The following is an 18,053-nucleotide window of genomic DNA, read 5'->3' as shown; positions in this document are numbered from 1 at the left end:
AAGTGAAGTTTACAGTAACTAGAAAAGAGCTGATAACTTTCAAACGGCTGAACCAATTTACTTCGATTATAGCTAAGAACACTCTCGATCAAGCCACCTTTCAAGCAAAAAACCCTAAATTAAAACCGGTTCATTCGTTTAGGAGCTACGATGCCACAGACAGATACACAGATACGCAAGTCAAACTTATAACACCCCTCTTTTTGGGTCGGGGGTTAAAAAAGATTAGCTATGTTGTACCTACCAATATAGAAGCAGGCGTTATTTTCTGGAAGTCCAAAACCAAAAGGAACAACAATACTCTGATTTCTCTCTTGCTGCCATCAGTAATTTGATATTCGAGTAGAAAAAATGTTTATTTAAAAATTAAAATAAATTGTTAAACTCAAAAATCACTGAATTAAGAATAAAGAATTTAATTTTTGCGTTCTTTTTGTATTTAACAAAGTTGTGTGTCGTCTCGATGCCTGTTCTCGTTTTACCTAAACTGTAATTTACAACGAATCGTATGTTTCTCAGCTTAATACGTTTCTTATGTAAATAAAGCGGACCTTACGGTTAGTATGGAATATTATTGTAAATTGAAAGAGCAACCGCCGAGTTTCTTGCTGGTTCTTCTCGGTAGGAACGGCATTCCGAACCAGTGGTAGATTTTTTTGACGATTCAAAAGCACTTGTAAAAGTTTAATTGAATAAAAACATTTTGAATTTTGAATTTGAATTTGAAAGTAATGTTCTTGTATCAATAGCCGAGATCATGAAAGACTGAGGTGAGCAAAGAAATCGAAACAATCTGAGACTTGACAATTTCGCTAAGAAAGCGAATGCAAATAAAAAATTGGTTGTCTGTAAAGTCGGTTTACTGACGATAGTTGAACGTGACAACAAAGGCCGATTGTGCTTCTTTGTCACTCGTTCCGCGCTCTCGCTTGCACTTCAAGCCTTACATGGAACGCCTCAGAGCGAGGTAACGCCGCATGAGTCATGTTTTTTGTGCGTGCAGCCGGCTCTATCGAATTATAAGACGTTGTCACGTCAAAAAACCACTTATGAGTACCTACCTACTTACTTAATGAATCATTTTCATATTGTGTTACTCTCGACTCAAAAAGGGATTTTATTTGCATGTCACTAAAAATCTTGCTCAAAATCTTATGATATTTAAGTAAATGTACCTACCCAGGTATTGTGGGATCCTAATATTTGGAGGTTTTAAGACTTTTAAATAACTCCAGACACGCATTAAGAGGGGTCTCTCCGTCACTCGCTCCATACAAACGTAGTTCCGATTTCATTTGAATTTTGAAACTACATATTTTTAGAAAAATCTAAAACACCACAGGCACAGATATTAGTTTCTAGAATATGTCTGCAAAATTTCATGGACTTTGGTTGCTTAATATTCAAATGAAATTGGAACTACGATTGTATGGAGTAAGTGACGGAGAGAGCCCTGTTAATTCGAGGATTCGGACGGTATTAGATAAAGTAAAGCAATTTCAGTTTTGTTTAAAATTTATTTGTCCACAAGAATTACTATCTACGTTCAACATCGATGTACGTTCAATTTGTAAACGAAGATTTTATTCAGCTCTGTAAAAAAAGAAATAAAAGTTAAATTACAAACCCATACTAATGTTACTAATAGTAGGTATACCTAACTGTGAAAGTTAACACTTGATGGAATTTGGGTGCTTGTTTCTCCTTCACGCCACAATAACTGAAATCGGGATTAAAAAAATCAAAGGATGCCGGTATCCTCTAGTATTACAATATAAAGTGTGTCCGTCTATAAGCCGTCTATCTGTAATTTTTTCACGGTTCATGAGTTTCACTATTTTTGATGGATAGAGAGATACGAGTAGCTTGTACCCTCGAGATGGACATAGGGTAGGTACTTTTTATTCCGGTAAAACATTAAGTTCCCACGGGATTATTATAAACCTAAATCGACTCGTCATCTACGAGTAGATATTCATAAGATCGTCCTTGTCATTTAACAGGGCTCTCTCCGTCACTTATTCCTACAATCGTAGCCCCAATTTCATTTGAATATTAAGCAACCAAAGTCCATGAAATTTTGCAGACATATTCTAGAAACTAATATCTGTGCCTGTGGTGTTTTAGATTTTTCTAAAAATATGTAGTTTTAAAATTCCAGGGGCTCAAAGATTTGTATGTGAATTTTTAAGACCGCGTAACTTTGAAACCGAATATTTTAACAGAAATCTGGAAAACCACAGGCATAGATATTAGTTCCCGGAACGTTTCTACAAAATTCCATTGAGTATGATTGGTTAGTATTCCAACGAGAGACGAACTACGTTTGTATGGAGCGAGTGACGGAGAGACCCCTCTTATGTACCGTGTCATTTACTCGTACCTACTTATAAGACATGACCATTGCAATTTCTCTGTCCGCCCTCTGTCCAAGTCACTCAGCTGGATGAAAAGGCCACGGGTTGCCAATTAAAAGCGACAAACTAATTACTCTCAGAGGGAATTCTCGAATTCTCGTTATTATGAAGCCCAAGATGAATTTACTGGGTTAACGAATAAGGCTTAAGTACTAACGTCTCTATAATATAGCTAGCTGATGCCCGCGATTTCGTTCCCGTGGATATAGGTTTTTAAAATCCCGCGGGAAGTCATTGATTTTCCGGGATAAAAAGTAGCCTATGTGTTAAATCCAGGGTATAATCTATCTCCATTTCAAATTTCAGCCAAATCCGTCCAGTAGTTTTTGCGTGAAAGAGTAACAAACATCCATACATACGTTAAGACTTTGGCGTTTATAATATTAGTAGGATATAGGTAGGTATACGCACTGAACAGCTCATTCCGAACTATACGCAGAGAGAGAGTCTTGTGCAGAGATATAGCATTAATAGACTTGACATGGGTAGTTTTACGAGTATGTTAACTACACCGACAGCAGAGAGATTCAAGTCTATTATTGATGTATTTCTGCATAGGCAGTAATATCTCTCCACTTGTATCTGTTGCATTCCACGATGTTATTTAGAATGTAATTTAGGTTACGATGGGGCTGGCGTGTCCGTGTCGGACAAAAGTCCCAGAAAAATAAAGATAAAAAAAAAAAAAAAAAAAAACGTTTATTTTAAATCAAACGATCTTGAGACTGGACAAAGTTTGAAACTAGATAATTCGAAATGTGCGTAAACGTAGCAGGACATTGGGCACTGTAGATTAGATATTCTAGGAGACTAGACATTGTCAGCCGAAGCCTTTGCGGCCTGTTTTTGCTCACAGCATCACACAAACATAGTGAGCTCTATGACTCATTTAAGTAAACTACTTACACGCGGCCTTACAGCTCGTTCACACAGGCTGCGTAAGCGTAGACGTAGCGCGTACCATTGCGCTGTAACGTGTGAAACTGTATGAGATATGGCATAACGCTTGCGTGGCGTGAACGTTCGCGTAGACGTAGTGCGTGCAGTTTATGTCTACGGACTCACGCGCGTCACTACGCACGTGTCACGTGTACCTACGTGCTTGGTGTGAATCGGCCTTAAGAATATAATTTGGACGTAGAATGAAAACCACTCCATTTTCAACTCAGCTGTCATTTAGGGAATAAATATCACAATTAAAAACAAGGTTTTTTGCCGGCCTAAATGGTTTTAATGAATTAAGTACACAAGTAAACTTGTAAATTATGGCGTACTTAACGCATTCCCATATATATATTTGCATTGTACCGCAAAAAGAATAATTACGAGTAGCTTTACAGATTACTGCAAAACTACCTTTTAAAACAAAGTAAGTATAGTACAAATTACCAATTTTTTAATGGTTTATATTTAAAACATGTAAATATTATAAAATTATATCTTAAAAAATAACTTATCTATACTAATAACTAAAATTGAAGTGACTGTCTGTTTGAACGGGCTAATCCTCGGAATGGCTAAACCTTCAAGGCGACTTTTTAACCGACTTTAAAAATGGAGTAGTTGTGTTTTTCTACCTATGCACTGATATCTCCGAGATTTCTGAACCAATTTGCGTAATTTTTTTTAATTGATAGAGGAACTTCCAACATTGTTCACTAAGTCCACGCGGGAGCATTTTGCATTTTTTACGGCATTCACACCTAATTCAATAAAAAAGCGTGTCAACTGTATACACATTCGAAACTGAGTAACATTTAATATGTAAAAATTTTAACGGTCGAGCAATAAAAGAAATCGTAAAAATTAAATTTATTCGGATATGAATACAAATTGTTCTGTTAAGGTCCTTGTTATTGCAGGATACTTCAGCCAAAATGGCTAAATGATTACTTAGTTGATAGTTAACACCTACTTTAAAATTCTAAATATACGTTCTTGCAGGTTTCCTCACGATGTTTTCGTTCACGGTTAAAGCAAGTGATATATTTAATTAATTATTATTAAACATTAACATAACTCTGAGTAATTAGCACGTTGGTCGAACCCCCGATCGAAGAAGGGCGACGTTTTAACCACTGCACTGGGCTATCATCGCTTTGAAATATTAGGTAGATTTTATGTTTATCTTATTTTCCAAGAAAAATACTCATCTATTTTCATTATCATATTATTTTTAATCCTTAGAATTATTATTATTTTATGTATGCAGATCCATTGATTTTTATGTTTATTTTATTGCCGTTAGATTGTTTTCAACAATAAAATAGACGATAAAGGTAATCGGGCATAATGGACTCGCTTTGCGGACATGAACCAAAATAGTTTTAAATCAAAAGTAATATTGTAACTTATAGTAATTAATCTATACTAATAAATAAATATATATGATTTTAATTATTAATTAGTATTAAATATTAGTAAGTATTTAATATTTTAATTTTTAATAAATAAAATTGAAGTGTCGTGTCTGTTTGAACGAGCTAATCTCCGGAAAGGCTAAACCTATTTTGACGGGACTTTCACAGACAAGTAGAGGATTAACCAAGGAGTAATAGGTTTCTTTTTAACCGACTTTGTAAAATGAAGTTTTGTTTTTCTACCTATGTTATACACACTAATATCTCCGAGATTTCTGAAACGATTTGCGTATTTTTTTTATTCGTTAAGGGAACTTTGCGACATTGTTCCATAAAAAATTTGGATTCCAACTCCTCAATCCTGATGCTGCAGGGGATCTGACCAATTCACGCGGGCGAAGCTGCGGGCATCATCTAGTTTACACTAAAATTAAGTAGTGAAGAGATTCCTAAGATTCACAGACCAGCTGTCTCTCGAAAAAGGAATGGCTATAAGGAAGTAATAAATTGGTTAAACGCGATCGGAGCCAAACGAGTAGAGGCGATTACCCTAAACCAGTTCCACTTTACAATTACCTCGGTGCTCCAGATCAGGCAGGTGTGTCAACAAAATATGTAGATCAATTGTATTTATATGGAAATGTAAAAAAAAAAAAAAAAAATTAAAATCGACTGAGCGGAAACCTGAAAACTTTATAATTGGGACTCTCAATATAGTAACGTTATACCTTTTTACTATATCAAAACTTATATATACCTAACTAAGTATAATTAACGAAATATTCATACCAAAGCGCGATTGGAACCCTTGTAGTGCCCGTAGCTTTAGAATTTTAAGCAGACAGACAGATACACTTTCGGCTTTGGCATATTTATAATATTAAGTAGAGGATGCCCGCGACTTCATCCGCGTGGATTTAGAGTTTTATAGATCCCGTGGGAACTCTTTAATTTTCCGGGATAAAAAGAAGCCTTTGTCCGTCCTCGGGATATAAGCTAACCCTGTACCAAATTTTGTCAGAATCGGTTACACTGTTGGGCCGTGAAAAGGTAGCAAACAGACAGACAGACACACTTTCGCATTTATAATATGAGTATGGATTATGTTTGAAGATACTCAATAATCGTGGTAAATCAATTTTGCTTATAAATATTTCTTAATTAATCAACATACGTGTACCAACATCAATTAGGTACACGTTCTTCCCCATTTTATTCAGACTTTTTGTCCTTTTTGGTTCGCCAAGGGCTTACATGTTTCAATTACCCGATCTTGCAAGAACTGTTATAAGGAAATATCTGAACTAAATACTTCGCTCATTTCGCACTCATCCATCGCCATTAACGTTGCTTATGTCCAAACGTATTGACAAGATAACCAATAAATTGAAAGCAAGCGTTGAAACGCGGTTGAAACTGCCTTTGTAAAATAGAGTAAAGCTGTTTCAGAACCGGTCATATTTTTTGTTTACAAGTTTTTTTTTCGTTTATAAAACGTATTTAATTTCCGCATATCGATGATGGATAGTTTATTTATTTAATACTAATTACCTCTTTGTACGTGGTTCAATTGATGGGATCTTAAGGAAACTTTTTAATTTTAAAATAGACTTTTAGCTTTTAACACTTGGAATTCATCCAAGCTTTGAATTTTTTCCCACAAAAAAAATTTTACCCCTCCCGTATTGAAAACGTTAATATTTTCTGTTTTTATCTATTTCAGTTTATCAAAACAGTTGGCGTTGGCTTTTTCTAGCTGAGTTTTCATAAGTATAACCAGATAAAGTTGCTTTTTTAAAAACATAACTAAAAATAAAAACTGATATTTGAGAACACATTATTTTAAATACATACCTAAAAAGTGCATTCAATAATAATAATTATCCGTCGAGATTAGATCTAGATTTATAATTTTATGTTTGCTGTAGTTACTTTGTATGAATGTACCTACAGCAGACATGGCTGACCTAATATGACAAAAGACAATAACAATGTAGCGGTATTGCAGGCGTGCAGATGATATTATATTAAAGTGCCTTGAACTTAATTGTAACGCGATGAATATTATTAACCTCTGACTTCATTCCCATCTATGTCATACGTGACATCCATTGAAAGTTTGAACACTAAGTACTATTATTACATGCAAAATACTATTTTTAAATGCAAAACTGTGTAGAAATACTAAGTATTGCATTTGCTTGTTGCTACTTGGGATAATAGTAAGAACCAAATTCGATATACGTGATAACCTCTCGCATGAATAAACCACACTAAGGTTATTTCGATTGTATATCAAATTTTACTCGCATAATTACCGATGCTAGCTAAGCTATTGCTATAAGCTAACTACGGAAAAGAAGATAAGTACCTTTAACTACGTAGGCGCTTAAATCTATATAATATAGAAAAAATATTAAAGTTAGTCCTGTCTAAATCTGCATAAGCCTATGTGAACGGCTGCGAGACGAGCCCCCGGCATCAATGTCGTTTCCTGAATGCCAAGGGCGCAGCGCCGCGTGCCGAATAGTTCATAAACACGGCTAGTTATAATTATATCGACTGTTTTTCCTAGCTAGTCTTAGGCGCGATGTACACCGGCAGAGCCGAGTCGCAGCCTCTTTGTTATGCGGTTACATTAAGGTTAACGTCAATGCCCAACAACGCCATAATTATCGCGATAATCAACTCGTTAAACTAAGTGTGGGGACACTTGAACGGTTAACATCTAATGCCAATTGAATTGGGGTTAAAATCGTCTAAAGCCAAACGGCATTGTGAATGGCGGTGTACGTTGAACATCTCCTTGATGGCCGTTAATGTGGCAGGGACATTAACGATTCAAATTTAACTTTATTTACTTTGGCATAATGGGGGTGACCCATGGGTGACCGCACCTACATGTACATATTATGTCCTAATGTATTCTAAGTTTCGCAATCTCTCTTATTTCTGGCTACAAAATATTGGTATCACTACCAGTTTTAAGAAAAAATGTGAATGTGTGTTTGTTCCTTGGTTTGTTGCATAGTCCTTTAATAGGCTTTAAAGTTAAACACGCTCACAGTGCAAAGGAAAAACGGATCGACTTGGATTGCATGGATAAAGGTAAAAATCTGGGAAGTAACATACCTACTTGGCTACTTTTACACCTACCGAAAAATCAAGAATTCCCACGGGATTTTAAAAACCTAAATAGTTGCCGACGATATTGAGGGCATGAACTAGTGAAAATAAATGCAAAAGATGCGATGGTATAAAATTAAGTAGGTACCTGTACAGCTTTCTTTTTTGTTTACTATAATAGTTTATGAAGCCATTCATTTCGTCTTACATTACATTATACATTTCTTTAACGAGCCTCGTAAGTTTGATTCATAACATTGTTACATTGGAATAACAACAGCTTAAGGATGCGCCCGCGTTATCGACATCGATGGTTACAAAAAAGCTCATTCATCGCTACTTTACGACGTCGGATAACAAAAACCATTTAAGGCTGACCTTTGCTGGTGCTATTTATCGAGGACCAGCGCGGGCACATTAAATTGGATTGATATTAATCTATACTAATAAATAAAATTGGAGTGCCTGTCTGTAATTTCGAAATAACTACCGCATATTATTAAGGTCATATGGTTATTTGAACGATACTATAACCGAATCACACGTTTTTAAAATTTTTGTCTGTCTGTCTGTCTGTCTGTCTGTTTGAAAAGGCTAATCTTGGGAACGGCTGAACCGATTTTGACGGGATTTTCACAGACAAGTAGAGAATTGACCAGGGAGTAACATAGGCTACTTTTTTAACCGACTTTCAAAAAGGGAGTTGTGTTTTTCTACCTAAATACACTAAATACACCGAAATCTCCGAGATTTCAGAACCGATTTGCGTCATTTCTTTTTTAATCGATAGAGGAACTTTGCGACATTGTTTCATAAAAAATTAGGAGTTCAACTCCTCAATCCTGATGCTGCAGGGGATCTGACCAATCCACGCGGGCGAAGCTGCGGGCATCAGCTAGTTATTGTAATATACCACAGCACGTCTCAAAATGAAGTCTGAGCAATTAAACTTGCACTGTCTTGCACGCAAGTCGCAAGTCGTATGCAACCTTATTTTAATTATTTGATCAATTGTAACAATATTCATAACACTCAGTTAAAATAGGTTAAGAAATAATTTGAGTGCTATTGATCTACCAATTATGGCCCTATAGTTATACCTATACCTACTTATTTACAGCATTGCAAAGGTGTATCCGGTTCAAATATTTAACATAAGGAAAATAAATAAAACAATGAAAGATAGCAAGAAAGAAATTTCGGCGAGTCTAGGTATAAACTAAAGTAAATATTCACAATTGCTAAGGCGGTATTTAGGTACACCGGTAAGCTCACGTAAATAGCTTACATGATTAACTCACGACAAAACTAATGTAAGCCTCTTATTGTGTCATTTACTGTTTTGTAGACAATTAGTTACTTAACCTATAACTCACGTGAGTAAAACTTACAGGTGTAATCGTGGCCTAAGTTAAAAACAAAAGTTGCACTCAAAGCTCTGTGAGAGCTATGCATGAAAAAAAGGAATAATTTACTATACCTAAGTATTTACATTTGATAGTGGACAGTTACAGTACAGTTAACTTTGAAATATTCTTGAAAAAAAAAATGGCGTTTCGCCAATGTGCCTTGAGTCTAGAGAGCGACCGCAAAAACTATGCACTGAATTAAATTTTATAGTATACAAGAGGATGCCCGCGACTTCGTCCGCGTGGATTTAGGTTTCTAAAGATCCCGTGGGAACTGTGTGATTTCACGGGATAAAATGCCTTTGTCAATTACAGGGACGCAAGCTACCTCGGTACCAAATTTCATACAAATCGGTTAAACGGATGGGTTTAAGGAATCCCGTGGGAACTCCTTGGAAATTTTCCGGGATAAAAAGTTAGCCTATGTCCGTCCCCGGGATATAAGCTAACTCTGTTGCAAATTTCGTCTGAATCGGTTAAACTGTTGAGCCGTGAAAAGGTAGCAGACACACAGACAGACACACTTTCGCATTTATAATATTAGTAAGGATGGATGTAACCAAAAACACATGTAACTTAGCGACTTATTTACCACCGGTGAAATATTATGCTTATGAATAATACATACGTTGTATACATAGTATTACATAGGCCTATAAATACTCGTTGTATAATGATAGTGGTTACTTACGATTCGTAGAATTTTTGTGCAGGGTGGTAATTTGTGGATCAATCTGGAATTATAAAAATATCTTTCGCGTACTTGGGTTGCCGATAAAACCTACACCAATTTTTTATGTAGTCCAGGAAAATGACAGTAAATATTTAATCTGCCTTCGTGGAACATATTATTAAAGTAGGCACTTTCAGATTCAAGGATATGAACATGATATGAAGTATCTTTTAAACATACTTCTATGTTATATTGATCTATGATGCAAGAAGCTGTCACTCATGCGTACCACCTGTACCTACCTAGAGAGCCATGCCGGAATAGTCTACCAACGCTCTTTAGGCAAGTAACTTATTTAATTACTAGCGACTCGCCCCGGCTTCGCACGGGTGTTCTATGGAAAAGTGGTTATAATGGCTAAAATATAAATGTTTGGTTTATACTATCGCGGACTTTTTTGTAGGCATTATTGAGTTCTACAACTTTTCTATAGAAGTCAACCATACATCTCTAACCATGTAGGCAGCGTTCGCGAGAATCGTTAACGTACGGCAGTTTTTTCGACGCCTTACTCCACAATTTTCACTACCACGAAAAATCCTATCTATTTTCCGGGATAAAATATAGCCTATACGGATTCGGAAGAATCCCTCTAAGTAATAGTAAAAGAAATTTTGAAATTGGTCCAGTAGTTTTTGAGCCTATTCAATACAAACATACAAAAATACAAAAATACAAAAATACAAAGGTTTCCTCTTTATAATATTAGTATAGACTATAGGATGCCCGCGACTTCGTCCGCGTGGATTTAGATTTCTATAGATCCCGTGGGAACTGTTTGTTTTTCCGGGTTAAAAACTTGCCTATTTCGATTACAGGGACGCAAGCTACTTCGATACCTTTCATACAAATCGGTAAAGTGGATGGGTCTTTAGGAATCCCACGGGAACTCTTTGATTCTCCGAGATAAAAAGTAGTCTATGCCCTGGAACATAAGCTAACCCTGTACCAAATTTCGTCAGAATCGGTTACACTGTTTGGCCGTGAAAAGGTAGCAGACAGACAGACAGACACACTTTTGCATTTATAATATTACAGTAGGTACAAAAAGACCAGAAGTCGATTTCGTATTGAAAACATAATCTTTCTGTCAATCGTAACGACATAAGCGATTCATTTCAACGATTTCAACTCATTCTTTCAATTACGCTTGATAGAATAATTGCGATATAATGAGATGGCGGTATCGGTTTATCCAAACAAACCTAATTATTATTATTTAAGCACTTTTTCCTTGATGTTTCAATTTGAGGACGGATATTTTTACCAGGAAAAAGCTCTTGTTAAAATATTTTAAACAAGTAGGTAAGAGGAAATTATTGATCGAAACTCACTACGTCTTGACCACTATAACTTGACCACTAGTTATCACAGCTTCTAGGTAGTTACCTACTATTAGGAGTATTAAATCATTAACCCCAATAATTCCTGTTTCAGCACTGATTGGCAAACAGTTATCCGCACATGGATTTTATATAATGGAGTGAGGTCCCACCATTTTTCGTGGTGTTTGACTTTCCGAAATAAGAAGAACATTAATAAAAATGAAATATCTTCGACGTGAAATATGTTTTATTCGCACATCGATTCGTTTTATTATTATTACCTACTATTTAAAATCACACTAATATTATAAAGGTGAAAGTTTGTGTTTATGTGTGTATGTTAGTTACTCCATTACGCAAAAACTACTGGACGGGTTTGGCTGTAGATAATATCCTGGATTAACACATAGGCTACTCTTTATTAAGGAAAATCAAAGAGTTCCCACGGGATTTCGAAAAACCTAAATCCACGCGGACGAAGTCGCGGGCATCAGCTAGTATTACAATAAAACTTAAAGCTAGCCTTATCTAATTACTAAGTATACAAGTCATGGAACGGTGTCAAAAATACTGGCTGCATTTCCGCGCTGGACAGCCAGGCTGATTCTGAAATTTAGAAATTCCTATAAAATTCCAAACCCTTGTTGGGAATTGAACCCAGGATCAAACCCTGGGAGGGTTAATAAGGCTAATAAGACCACCAGCGCTTATGCGCCAGGGAGGTCGCCTGAATCCTATTTTTTTAACCCCCGACCCAAAAAGAGGGGTGTTATAAGTTTGACGTGTGTATCTGTGTATCTGTGTATCTGTGTATCTGTCTGTGGCATCGTAGCGCCTAAACGAATGAACCGATTTTAATTTAGTTTTTTTGTTTGAAAGGTGGCTTGTATTGATCGAGAGTGTTCTTAGCTATAATCTAAAAAAATTGGTTCAGCCGTTTAAGAGTTATCAGCTCTTTTCTAGTTTTCTTGTAGAAAAGAAGGTTAGATAACCGTTAGGTTCATAATATTATGTCAATTGACAAATGTCAAGCTGTCAAGATGGACGTCGCCTAAATACATAATTATTTATTAATTGAAAATGATGTTTTGGAAAACTCAGATACTTTGGATCGTCGGGGGTGTTATAAATTTTTAATTTACACTTGTTCTATCTAGTGTTCTTTTTATCAGATTTTTAACGGGGTTTTATAGGTGATCTAGATATACCAGCCTCATCGACCAGCCTCTACTAAACTATAGTCAAATCAAACAGTTTTTATGCCATGAATGGGTAATGTGTGTTAACATATGGCGGTCTAATGGTCTCCACTATTTTTGTGCAGAGTGATTGACCTTAGTGTTTAACTAAGGTGTTACAGGACGTTGAACCTCCTTGACAATGGCATCAATTTATGCTAAGCCGCCTACGAATGTCAATACTCGTCCTTGATATTGATGATAAATCCTACCCGAATACCTACTCGATACTACTGGTAGGTATCTAGTATTCATCTTCTTATATCTAGTATTGACTTCTGTTAGAGGACCTTTTTTTATTCAGGTACAAGTTAGTCCTTGACGCGATCTCACGCGGTGATAAGTGATGATGCAGTCTAAGATGGAAGCCGGCTAGCTTGGAAGGGGTTATGGTAGTTTCATTACCCCCATACCCGTGGTCGGTTTGTACGCGCCATGGTAACTAGCCACATCCGAGGCCTTTAATAGATTAATCTTTTGCATAATAAAAATATTTGGTCGGATTTGCATTTGATAAAATCTTAATTCGCTTTCGCATTCCTTACCTAATTTTATAAAATAGAATCATACAAATCCTGATACATTCCGCGCTCAGACAGCTTTTATATTATTAAAAAGATTCAAAATAAAGATTAAGTATAAAGTTGTTAGCAAGATGTTACATCCGTCATTATATGCAAATGATTAGCGAGAATCATTTCGTGAAGCAGATGAATCATACTCATACACCACAATGACATGTGTTTTGTTCTAAGCAATTTTTATTTTATTTAATTATATAAGTTAGCCCTTGCCTGCGATCTTACCTGGTGGTAAAAAGCGGCCCAGTGCGAGTCAGACTCGCGCACCGAGGGTTCCGTACTCGGGTATTTTTCCCGACATTTCGCACGAATGGCAGAGCCGAAAAATAAGTACCTACTTAAATGCAACTAATTGTTCATTATTACAACGTACAAAATTAATTTTCCGTTCAGCAAGTATTGATTCGTTTTTGATATTGCAATGAGTATTAAACTTTACAGCCTTTATTATGGTTCATAAATACACATTTAAAAACGCCGCAGTTTATACTCTGAACATGGAAATCGTTTTTCGACAAAAATCTCCTCACTCTTCGAGGATTAATGGTATCAGCAAAGAATTAATGAATGCAACATTAAAGTTTATTGGTTAAGGTCACTACCCACTTAACGAAACCGCAAATTAAGTTCATTAGCTAGGTACTTAACCATGCATTTGAATCTTTTGAATTAAATTAGGTACGTAATCCGTATTCGTAATCTAAAGTAGCCAATACTACGTATATAGTTAGTTACTTATATTTATCAAAAAGCTTTCCATATTTTTTTAAAGACAAATAGCCGTTTATTTCTTTGAAATTTTTGTATATTGTAACCTTTACTTTACGATTCATTATTGAAATATTGCAAAATAGGATTATAATTTATTTATTATTACCACACATTATTTAATCAGGATTAAAATTCAAGATACAGTAGGGTGCAAATGCGGCCTTATTGCTAAAGCAATAATTATCTAGCTGTATTACTATTCAAATATGTCTACTGAAATAACTAAAACGGCTGCATCGCAATAAGTCGCGATGCTACGTTGCGGCAACTGATAGTGGGCGTTAACCTTAACTTTGAACTTTACTTGTTGATGTTGATAAAAGGGCACATCCAACACTTAGTCGCTGCATCTTATTTTACACTGGTAGCCATAAGATTGAAGGTGGTCATTCATTATAGTGATTATGTCAATTGATAAATTGATATGGACTTTTTATAATGCCGTAGAAAGGTGATTGCTTATGAAGAGATGCTATATGGTGGAATCCATGGGATCTCCTGATCTGTAAAATCATGTTGTTTAAATTTTTGTTTTCTTTCTTTTCCAGATGGAGATCAGGAGGCGTGGCAGTCCATCATTTCTCACATATTGGATATTTTTATTGCAAGTAAGTGCACAATAATTTCATTCCTTTTAATTATTAACCTACGACTCAAAAAGAGAGGTGTTATAAGTTTGACGTGTGTATCTGTGTATCTGTCTGTGGCATCGTAGCTCCTAAACCAATGAACCGATTTTAATTTAGTTTTTTTTCGTTTGAAAGGTGGCTTGATCGAGAGTGTTCTTAGCTATAATCCAAGAAAATCGGTTCAGCCATTTGAAAGTTATCACCGGTTCTAGTTACTGTAACCTTTACTTGTCGGGAGTGTTATAAATTTTTAATTTACACTTGTTTCGGATTGAGTATGCTGCGACCCTACTGGCTGCTACAGCGTCACCGAGTTGAGTGGCGAGCTCGAAGCTTCGCCGGTGGGTGAGCCCTAGGACTCGAAGAAATATTTGGAGAGGTTGGCGAGGCCGTGGCGTGAGTCCACGTCCAGGTGACGTTAAAAACCGGGGACCTCGTCTTTGACAGCGAAGATGCTGTAAAGAGTTTGTAATTGTGTGTTGTCCTACAGATAGGGTATTAGTCGATCATGATTTGATTGTCGTGGTCGTTAAGGACATGCTTAGTGCGTCTTTTATCAGGGAAGGGAAGGGGGAAAGGGAGTTTAATATCTACTTGCGTGGTTTTCGTTGCATGATATATTATACGTTGCAGATGCTAGGCAGCGCGCGGCGTGGCGCGGAGGGACACGGAAGGCTCATGGACCCGCCGGCGCGCAACTCCATGTGGCGGTTTGGCTTCCCCAACCCCGTCAACTATAACGACAACGAACTCTTCTGCGGGGGATATGCCGGTCAGTAGCAACGAGAACACCAAGAAGACGAAACTCGAAAGAACTAGCTATACTACTAATAGCATAAGATTTAACATCTCAACAACGTTGACTGTATTCGTGCGTCGAAACACTTCAGCGTTAAAGTAAAATGGACCTTTACTTACTTGTTTTAAAGCTCAATTTTATCCAGACATTTGCAGACTGTGTTCCAAGCGGAAACGTTGCGAGATTATAATCTAAGGCACCTACTGAAATCAAGGAACTTAAAGGTACATTTATCAACATTGGGGAGATTTAAAATCTCATAAGATATCTTGATGATGATGATGATGACGACAATAATGACGAATCCAGTTGAATCTCTTATTGCGCAGCAAAAAAATTGTGAACCAAAACGTACTCAGTCGACATCTCAAATGTTATAGTAAGGCCTGTTTCTGTTTTCTGCTAATATTGATGTTTAAGATTAAAAGTTTAAACTCTCTACAACGGCTTTACCTCCATAGAAACGTATAATATAATAAAACATTAATGTTAAGAGGCTAGAGAGATGCTACTCAGAGATAAGTAGGTAGCTACTTGCTTGCGTCAGTAATAGAAACCAGGATAGACGCAACTTGACCGGTCAAGTAGAAATGGAAGAGGAATAAACTTTGCACTGTAGAAAATCATGAATTATGAATGAGTTATGCAGATTGTTTCTGTTTAATAAACTTGTAGGTATTTAGTCCTCAAATATGTAAAATCTCTATTAAACCTACGCCTTGCCTATAGAATGCATCACAAATCAAAGGTTTCAATAAATTATCAAAATTTATTGACAATAAAACATGTTTGTCGATTTTTATGATTGTAAAATAAAGTGTAATAAATAAACGTTTGTTGTAGGTAGGTATTTTACATAAATTAAGACTGACCTATAAAAAAGGATATAATATGTGTTAATAAGTAGTTCTGATATTCTACATAATATTATAACTATATTAAGTTATGAGCTCGTTATAAGAAAGGGGCGTCCCTTCACCCTACTGAGAAGGCCACCCGATGTACTTGAAGAGCCTATTCATATAAATATTTAGTACAATATAGTATTTTGACAATAATTATCATGAATATGTAATTTGCTCAAACTACCCCTGACCATTATCCCCCTGATCATTATGCCCCTGACCACTATGCCCCTGCGCATTAAGCCCCTGACCATTATACCTGTAATCATTAAGTTGGTAATCCGCCATTATGACACTAAAGTTATGATTAGGTATTCAACAGCTAAAATCTTGCAATTGTTTCTTACTCATCAGCGAGATCGGATTTTATAGGTCATGTAACATGAACGTAACATACCTACTTGCTAATCTCTCGTGTGTTTAGTCCAGTGGGAGCAGAACCAGGGGCGGTGTGGCGTGTGCGGGGACGCGGATAACCTCAACGAGCCACGGCCGCACGAGGCGGGCGGCATGTACGGCAAGGGCATTATCACCAGGCATTACAGCGTGGGGCAGGTAATAAACAAGTGGACCAGTGCCTAGTGGTGGTGGTAAGCTTAGGTGGTGTTCAGTCCAGTGGCAGCAAAACCAGGGGAACTGTGGTGTGTGCGGGGATGCGGATAACCTCAATTAGCCACAGTCGCACGAGGCGGGCGGCATGTACGGCAAGGGCATTATCACCAGGTATTATAGCGTCGGGCAGGTAATAAACAAGTCCTTAGTTGGAGTTCAGTCCAGTAGAAGCAGAACCAGGGGTGGTGTGGCATGTGCAGGAAGCTGATCATTTCAACAACCCACATGAACTGCATGTAGGTACGGCAAGGGCATTATCACCAGGCATTACAGCGTCGGACAGGTAATAGACCGGTGCCTAGTTGGTGTTCAGTACAGTGGCGACGCAGATAACCACAAAGAGCCGTGGATGCACTAACTGGGCAACAAGGGCATTACCACCAGGCGTTGAAAAGAGTGAGATAGTGATGTCATGGTAAAGACTGATGACTTAATAGATTCTGATGACTTATTAAAACCCGATAAAAGGCTTATCCGGTGTATTTTTATGTCTGACTAATTGTTTACGTTTGATGACTTTTTTAGGTCTAATTTCTGATTAAAATCTGGTGAATTACTTATTAAATTGTAAGAACTGGTGAACTTTTATGGCTGGATAGTTCGTTACAGTCTAACAGGAATTTAACTCGTTATTGAGGATACTTAATGTTTTCTTAAACTTCATGATTTGTTAAAGTCCGGATCAACCGTTAGGTATTAAAGAGTTAACTATCGCAGTTTGGCTTAATAAAAAGTAAAAACCACCTGACTTAAGTTTCGGGTCAAATGGTCAATTGTAGATCATTAGGTAGGTATATAAAATCATAAATAAGTAATTAAGAAAGATATGGCGCCAATTATTTTGTTTCTGTGCAGGAAATAGAAATAGAAGTGGAGCTGACGGCCAACCACCTCGGCACGTTTGTTTTGAAGCTTTGTCCGAACAATAACCCCAAGCAAGAGGCCACTCAGGAGTGCTTTGATAGGTAAAACTAAACGCTTCTATTGAAAATTCCGTTTTGCGGTCAATTACTACAAATCGTGGGTTTATGAGGCTATGACCTTTGTTTACGATGGGATTAGCAAACTAATCCACAAAAAAGTTTTGATTGAACAAATTGATGAATAAGTACTTAAGCATTTACTTAATTGGTTAAAAAAATGGCAGT

At 36.7% G+C, this 18,053-nt stretch overlaps 1 protein-coding gene across 5 annotated transcripts in view; it reads left to right on the top strand.

Moving 5' to 3' along the window:
- The window catches only part of LOC123881244, a 77,172-nt gene that overhangs the window by 52,290 nt on the left and 6,829 nt on the right, over positions 1-18,053 (top strand). For 4 of the 5 annotated variants that reach the window (XM_045929955.1, XM_045929954.1, XM_045929952.1 and 1 more), the window contains exons 2-5: positions 14,509-14,568; positions 15,223-15,361; positions 16,718-16,848; positions 17,761-17,870. In XM_045929955.1, the coding sequence (XP_045785911.1) occupies positions 14,509-14,568; positions 15,223-15,361; positions 16,718-16,848; positions 17,761-17,870 (440 nt within the window). Of the gene's footprint in view, positions 1-14,508; positions 14,569-15,222; positions 15,362-16,717; positions 16,849-17,760; positions 17,871-18,053 lie in introns of those variants that run through there. The other variant, XM_045929956.1, reaches the window with a different exon arrangement.

The sequence above is a fragment of the Maniola jurtina genome, chromosome 3 (assembly GCF_905333055.1).
Source record: "Maniola jurtina chromosome 3, ilManJurt1.1, whole genome shotgun sequence".
Lineage (NCBI taxonomy): Eukaryota > Metazoa > Arthropoda > Insecta > Lepidoptera > Nymphalidae > Maniola > Maniola jurtina.
This window is presented reverse-complemented; position numbering and strand designations above follow the sequence as displayed.